This window comes from Branchiostoma belcheri, unplaced genomic scaffold (assembly GCF_001625305.1).
Source record: "Branchiostoma belcheri isolate BF01 breed outbred unplaced genomic scaffold, Haploidv18h27 scaffold135, whole genome shotgun sequence".
Classification (NCBI taxonomy): Eukaryota; Metazoa; Chordata; class Leptocardii; order Amphioxiformes; family Branchiostomatidae; genus Branchiostoma; species Branchiostoma belcheri.
Window position 1 is genome coordinate 269,433 of NW_017802769.1, and position 8,281 is coordinate 277,713.

The 8,281-nt window shown below is 42.5% G+C and overlaps 1 protein-coding gene across 1 annotated transcript; it reads left to right on the top strand.

Annotated features, from left to right (window-relative positions):
- The first annotated feature begins 6,202 nt into the window (after positions 1 to 6,202).
- LOC109464244 (chromobox protein homolog 2-like) lies at positions 6,203 to 7,994 on the top strand. Its single transcript, XM_019761181.1, has 5 exons — positions 6,203 to 6,326; positions 6,422 to 6,465; positions 6,566 to 6,631; positions 6,771 to 6,834; positions 7,006 to 7,994. The coding sequence occupies exons 1-5, from the start codon at positions 6,258 to 6,260 to the stop codon at positions 7,936 to 7,938; spliced, it is 1,176 nt and encodes a 391-aa protein (XP_019616740.1). The 5' UTR covers positions 6,203 to 6,257; the 3' UTR covers positions 7,939 to 7,994.
- Positions 7,995 to 8,281: the final 287 nt, after the last annotated feature.

Consider the following 8,281-nt stretch of genomic DNA (forward strand, 5'->3'; position numbering starts at 1 on the left):
GTTCTATATAAATAGTTAAAGCAAGAAACGAGTACAATATATTATACTATAGTCAAAGCAAGAAACGAGTACACTATACTGTACTATAGTCAAAGCAAGAAACGAGTACACTATACTGTACTATAGTCAAAGCAAGAAACGAGTACACTATACTGTACTATAGTCAAAGCAAGAAACGAGTACACTATATTGTACTATAGTCAAAGCAAGAAACGAGTACACTATACTGTACTATAGTCAAAGCAAGAAACGAGTACACTATACTATAGTCAAAGCAAGAAACGAGTACACTATACTATGCTATACTATACTATAGTATACTATACTATACTATACTATACTCATAGTATAATCAGGTTAGGATTTAGTGAAAATTTTATGACTAGTCTTATGTGCATAGCATCTACTTCGCTCCAAGTTTATGTGTCTCGCCTTAGCTTCTCTTAATGTAAACTAAACATGATATAACACATACAAACAAAATCTAGAAAATGGTAACAACGATAACTAAAACATAAAAATAGTTTTAGAGATATAATTGTAGCGACAAAATTGATGAAATACATGATAACAGTAGCCAACTAAACCACCTCCATAGCATGCCAAAAACTGGGGGTTTTGGAGGTCTTCATGGTCTTTGGGATCTTTTATGTGCTATTTTCTGATTGCATATAGACAACATAGCCGGCCTAGTTGAATTACCACCGTTTCATAAGAAAACAGCCGAAGACCACCAAACCCCAGTTCTATAAGCCTGCTACAGAGGCTACAATTTACTCCAGTTCTGCGCCTGTTTGATTCGGCTGTATTTATGTCGCTCATTAGTCTTATCGTTAAGACGATCGTAGCCTCAGGAAGGAAGCCACTAGTATTGATGTCATCAATCTCAATCATGTCGTTTAGTAGAGCATAGCGGGGCAAAGTCAAACCTTGCCTAGACTACACGTATATTTTATCTTGAAAGTGTGTTGGTAGAAATCATTATGAAGCAAGTTTAAACTGTAATTTCCAACACTAGAAATTGGACTCACCCGAATTTTCGACTGTACAACTTCAGTCTTTGTCAAGGAATGAGCAATCCACCGCTTCCATGACGTCACGCAGATAACACACATGTATATTGTTTTATCAGCAAACTGTTAGTAAAGTTTTGAGATTAGTTGAGATCATGTCGAAACCATTTGATATCTATAGCTAGCTACCATTCCTTTCCCACAGATGACACTGAATACTAGCCTCCATAGCATGCCAAAAACTAGGGGTTTGGGGGGATCTTCAGGGTCTTTGGGATCTTTTATGTGCTATTTTCTGATTGCATATAGACAACATAGCCGACTGGTTGAATTACCCCCGTTTTTAGAACTGGGCTAATCAGAAAACAGCCTAAGACCACCAAACCCCCAGTTCTATAAGCCTGCTACGGAGGCTAACTGAATACTAGAGGTACTAAAAGCACGCCTTTTTTGGAAAGATTGAAATTACACTTTTGTTGCTATTCTTTTTATATAGTGTGAAGCCTTCGTTGAATAGCTAGGACAGAGTTCGCAATCACTTAAAATCGTGATGAAAGAAAAGCTTACATGAGACATGAATATGTTAGATCGAAATAGCTAGCTTCAATATATACCAACTAGACTTCGATATACTATGGACGTTTACTTGATAATTTAGCATATAGTAAACATTTGTCCGACAGTATCACGAATGCTAAGACATTAAAAAAATATCCACCGACGACGTCACAAAAATTGTTAGTTTAACCAAAACTTCCTTGGATAAGTCAGTATAGCCACAAATTATCAGGACTGTGACCAAACTCATTGTGCTAATGTCCGTTCAGAGATAGCATTGCTTGGTAACTACACAGCGACTGGCGATGCAAGCGCCCTTTGTTTATTTTCCAAAGTACGGCTACCCCGATTTATCAAGCTATAGCTCAATTTAATCCGTTCTACATATTGAACTTGGAAACCGTCCAATGCCTGTTCCACTGCGCTACCATGGCAGAATAGGTCGTGTATAAATATTCCTATGAAGTGTTTTATTCGCTGGGTTTTGTGGCAAACAATTAGAAAATGTTAGTAACATCAAACGGTTTCGAACTTGCCTTCCGTGTAGTTTCATACGTAGTCAGCGGGTGGGAGGCTTGTCAAGTCAGGTATAGCCTCCGTAGCAGGCTTATAGAACTGGGGGTTTGGTGGTCTTTGTGGCTGTTTTCTGAGTAGCCCAGTTAAAAAAACGAGGGTAATTCAACCAGGCCGGCTATGCTGTCTATATGCAATCAGAAAATAGCACATAAAAGCTCCCAAAGACCCTGAAGACCCCCAAAACCCCCAGTTTTGGGCATGCTATGGAGGCTATAGGTCAGGTAGGAGTGACAACAGTTAGCCTAACGTCTCTATGAGCATCGTTATATTTAGTAAGTCAGAGAAAACACGAAGTTAACCCCAAACGTTTTCCATTATTATATTTTTGAATTTTTTTTGTAGAAGTTAACCCAAAAAGTTTTCCATTATTATATTATTTTTCATTTTTTGTAGATGAGATGGAAAAAAAGCGTTTGTCAAGCGTGGCAATCACTACGTACTATGCAGTCACAATATCGGTGTAACATTAAACAGAAATTAATGTAACATGTTTTCAGTTTATTGCAGCAGATTCCTGCACGAAGGCTAATTGCAAATAACAAAGATAAAAGAACATTGAGACAGGGTATAAAAAAATAACTTCAAAATCTACATAATAACACGAGTCTAAAACTATTTCTATGTATAGAAATATGCCTGAAGGGTTTGTTAAAAAAAAACGTTACGGTGAAAAAAGCTGTACGCTACAGAAAAGAGTTGTAAAATGTACAAGGAAAGCATGTACGAAGTTCTATTAGTTATTCTAATAGGAAATTATTTTAGATATTAGGAAATAATATATGTTAGTTTATTGCAAATACTTGCCCGAGGGCTAATTGCAGTTACACACAACATAAGAAAGAAAATACAGTGGTATGTGAGACTATATCTACGTCTGGCATTAAATACAGTGGTATGTGAGACTATATCTACGTCTGGCATTAAATACAGTGGTATGTGAGACTATATCTACGTCTGGCATTAAATACAGTGGTATGTGAGACTATATCTACGTCTGGCATTAAATACAGTGGTATGTGAGACTATATCTACGTCTGGCATTAAATACAGTGGTATGTGAGACTATATCTACGTCTAGCATTCTACTATATTCTACAACATACATGGTACTAGTTTTACTGGGTTTGACTTCTTCTTTAGTATTGCCAACCACAGTCAACTATGAAAATGGCCAACTAGCATTTCAACCTTGTATTTATTTCCTCTAAAGCGTAGTAGGCCCATTTTGTCTCCAACACTGGTACGTCGCAATGATCACCTGTCAGTTTTAGTGAGTGCAACGTTAAAAAATCAATGTCAGCGGCCGCTCGATCGTAATCGCCGCACCAAACCTCGTCACACTCCCGCCAGCTCAGCGCGCTATTGTCTGATGCGGGCTGAAAAATCTACTGCGTCACAACTCCGCATCCCCCTCCCCCTTCTCTGTGATAGCCCGGCTAACTAAAAGGCGGGGAGGGAATCTAGGGGATAATTGAGTGAATGAAGCGAAGTGTGTGCCGTGAAGGGGTATATGGACAGAGGGTGCTAATGATATTAACACCGAATCGTGTGAAATCCTAAGCGACGCCACGCCCCCTGTTGACATGGAAAATAGGGGTCATTACGTCACCCTGCGAGGGTCCGATTGGGGAAAGTTCGTTGTTAAGCGCAAGGGGTGAGTAGTGGATCCGTTCAGTAGTGAGTTCACTAGCCAACTCACAGACATTTTTGGTATTAATGATACTAGAACAAATAGCAAAAAAATGTGAATTGTTTGTCAGAACTAGATTTTCGTTGAAATTTCCAAACGTTTTTCCCGACATGATCAGAACAAAGACTGAAAGAGTACGTTTTTTTTTGCCAAGCACCAGTTGTTTCTGTTTGTCAAACAAACTCATGCATAATTGATTGTGGCAAACTCAAAACAAAACGGCGTACAGAAAGTATAACAATTACAAACACACACCGGCAACTCTTTAGAGCGGCAAAATAGCCACTATTTTTCCTGTCATGACGTGGAAACATACCACCTCGTAGTAACCCATTTTCGAGTAATAATTCTTCATTAACAATGCTTTTAGCAACTAAAAAAATGCCGCACGGCCTAAAAAACGCTCCACCCATATATGTTGTGCTTTTAACTATTACACGGACACTTTTCTGGGTTTGTTGTACACCTAACTTTACCTAGTCTCTACCAGACTAACTACGCTGGCTATATATTTATAGGGGAATTTTTGCCAGGGAAGTTTAGCCGCCTTGGGGTTTGACTGACCGCGCAGAAAGAATTAACCAACCTTCCGCGGACTGACTCCCCTGGCCAATTTTACTCTCCTTTTTGCCGAATTCTACGATCCGTATTCCCACAGAAAAGCCTGGTGGAGGCTAAAGTTTACGCACTGCGGTACCAGATAGCGTAGCAGGCTTATAGAACTGGGGGTTTGGTGGTCTTTGGCTGTTTCCTGATTAGCCCAGTTCTAAAACAACAATCAGGCTGGCTATGTTGTCTATATGCAATCAGAAAATAGCACATAAAAGCTCCCAAAGACCCCGAAGACCCCAAAACCTAACCTCTACCAGGCACCGCGGATCGCTGGAAAAAATAGTAGAAATTGGCCGAGATAAAGAAATAATATTATACTAGGGGAGGTATAGCCGGTCAGGGTCGCGAATTGGATCTTCTCTGGCCAGCTACCTCCCCTGGTATATTATTCCTTTATTTCCGCCAATTTCTACTATCCGCGGTGCCTGGTAGAGGCTACCCAAAACCCACAGTTTTTGCCATGCTATGGAGGCTAGGTACCAGAAGCCTGACGGCAGGTCCTTTGTGTTGGTACTGTGGCAGTCAGCCTGTGCTCCCCTGGGAAATGTTTGCAGCTCTGATTTATGCAGTAATCTGTGGAACAGATTAACCCGGGTCACGCCGATTATTCATGTCGTTCGGAACCTGACCGGACATGCAGCGGACAGCACCACAAATAAAGGAGACCTGCCTCCAAAAATATGCACACACACTACTAGATCCGATCCTACTCCACACATTTCTACCACAATCTATACACATTATGAATCTCTTAATGACTTCTAGTTCTACCAACACAGATCAAGATATAAACATTCTCTTTAAACGTTGAAAAGTTAACAAATAAAGGAGACCTGCCTCCAAAAATATGCACACAAGCTACTACTACACACATTTCTACTATACTACAATCTATAAACATTCTCATAATGACTTCTACCAATACAGATTTTTCAAGATTTAAACATTCCCTTTTCTTTTGTATAATAGTAACGTTGAAAAGTTACCCCAAAAAAGAAAATAGTTAGGAAAACTCTTGTCTCTTCTGTCTACTTTTCCTTATTTTTCTAAATTTTGTTATACCCCAATTAAAACGGATTTCGCCTTCAATTGTGTAGCTTGTTTTATGATTTGTATATGTAACAACGGGACGACAAAAAGAATTAAGTTACACTTACAGCATGACTACTTTCTGTCAAAGTGAGGTCCCACCTTTTTTCTGGACAAGTCCTTTGGCCAGCTTGTTACCTGAAATTGCATAAAAATGAAAACATCACATATTTCAAATAAGACGAGCAGACTGTCAAATTTAACAATTTTGCAACTTTTGCAAAAAAAGGTACTATTGATAGTGACACTAAAATAAATCTACGAATGAAACATATTTTCAATTGAGTTGATTTTTTGTTCATATTCATGCGACTGCCCGACTGAAAACAACGAACGTGATGCTTTATATGAACACGAACCTAATAACAAAATAGCTAGGATTTAGAGTTTTTCTAATGTACGTAATGAGCAATTTTCCAAATATAAACATAATTTTTGTTTCAAGTCAACAGTTCAAATTATAGAATATTGAAATTCTAAATAGAATTGAAATCAAATGTAGTACTTATTTCATAAGAACATTATAAAAATATAACTAGTTTTATGGTATCTAGTTTAAATGTTTTTTGCTATCTTTAGACAAACAACGGTTCGCCCCTGGACGATAACAGCTTGCGCGATGACGTTTCCAGCGTCACGTGAGAGTATTATGGGATGCGCACCGCAGGGAATTCCAACATTGGAGGTCGGCAGCACGCAGCAGCTTTATCTGCCGAAACATGGAGCTGTCGGCTGTAGGGGAACGAGTTTTCGCCGCCGAATGCCTGGTGAGAAAAAGGATCCGAAAGGTGATGGCCCTTCCCTACATGTCCTCCGGTTTGTGTAGTTTGTGCCCGTGCACACGACATGTCTGTCTCACTATCGGTGTGTTTTCTATTTCCAGGGCAAAGCCGAGTACCTGGTGAAATGGAAGGGGTGGTCGCCCAAGTAAGTACGCTGTAGGGATGGTTGGAGTAGCGTCCAGATTTGTCCATTTTCGCTGCGTTTTTCACCTGCCCTTGTCTCACCACCGACATGTTGTGTTCAGGTACAACACCTGGGAGCCCGAGGAGAATATTCTGGACCCCAGACTTCTCGCAGCCTTCGAAAATAGGTGGGTTTTGTGGGGGTTTTCTGGCCGCCTCTGCGTGCCCCATTTTCTAAACATGGCGGATTTGGGAGTTGAGAAGCTCATTGCTTTTAAGTTCGGGAAATGGCCAGTCGGTGATTTTGTGTCTTTGTGACCATTTCAGCTTACGTGAAAGGGAGACGGGTGGCCACAAGAGAGGTCCCAAGCCGAAAAAGCTTCGTTTACAGGTAAAAATAATTTTCTGATTTTCAATGACTTCCATTGAGACATATATCCACTACTACTTGGGTAAGCATTTCACATTTTATTCAATTATACTATAAATCTCATTTATTGTTGCTTTAGCACAGTTGAATGGTTGTGATGTTTATGTGTTTCTTGATGTTTTGCTGCCACAGATGAGACATGGGGACGCTTCTGTGGCGCTCCCCGAACCTAACTCGGAAGGGTACGCGGAGCAGGAGGACCATGGCGGCCATGTTAGAACTGAGGAGGAAGAAGCGCCAGGCAGCAGTCCTGACCAGGAGTCGTCCCAATCGAACGGGCTGGCGTCGTCCCGTCCTGCCGCTTCTCCGCCGAGTGAAGACGACCCAGCCCCGAGCCCGGCCGGGATGTCTTCTGGGGAAGACCAGCCGAGCCCGGGCGGGCAGCAGATCGCAGGCAGTCCGGGGAGAAGCCCGACTCCCGCCCGGCCTCCCTGGGAAAGGGAAACCCAACACAAAGGTCACTTCGGAGGGGCAACTAAATCGGCTGGTGACGAGATCTCGCTGCCAAGTCGGAGTCCCGCCGCACCACTAAATCACACCAAGGCCTCGGAGCGACCGGCCCCGCTTCTCAAGGTGAAGTCCAAGACGCACAAAGCCAAGAAACGGTCCAAAGACAAGCCCAAGGATCTCTCCGTCCGTCGGCGTGTGGGCCGACCAAAGGGGAAAAGCAAGAAACACAGCCATGCCGTCCCCGCCCCCACCCCTCCCACTCTGTCCCCCATCTCCCCACCCCACAAGCCTTCCTCACCTCCTAACAAACCACAAAAAGACTCGTCCAAACGTAAACAGCCAGTCTTCGAGATATGGAATCCATTTGAGGACACGGGAAGCCGAAAACAACAGACCGTGGTGGTGGACCCACCCGCCAAGGCACGGAACCCCCCACTCGCTCCGCGGCCGTCGAACTCCCGTCCCGCCGCCTACCCCGCCCAAGCCGCGGGCTGGCAGCCTCCGAACGGCCTGATGAACCAGGTTCTCATCACGGACGTCACGACTGGGATGGTCACGGTCACCGTCAGGGAGTGTTTCACCGACAAAGGCTTCTTCAAGAACAGGGGAACGTGAAGAAGATGAAAGTTCCTGACCTGAACTGTACAGTGGTCCATTCTGAACTCAGTAATGTCCGCATGTCTCTGACTGAGGAACGATAGCAAGAGACAGACATGGCGTATAAAAACGCTGCCAAATGTCGTACAGTTGTAGCCTCCGTAGCAGGCTTATAGAACTGGGGGTTTGGTGGTCTTCGGCTGTTTTCTGATTAGCCCAGTTCTATAAAAACGGGGTTATTTCAACCAGGCCGGCTATGTTGTCTATATGCAATCAGAAAATAGCACATAAAAGACCCTGAAGACCCACGAAGCGCCCAGTTTTTGGCATGCTATGGAGGCTAGTACAGTTGTAACTGTCA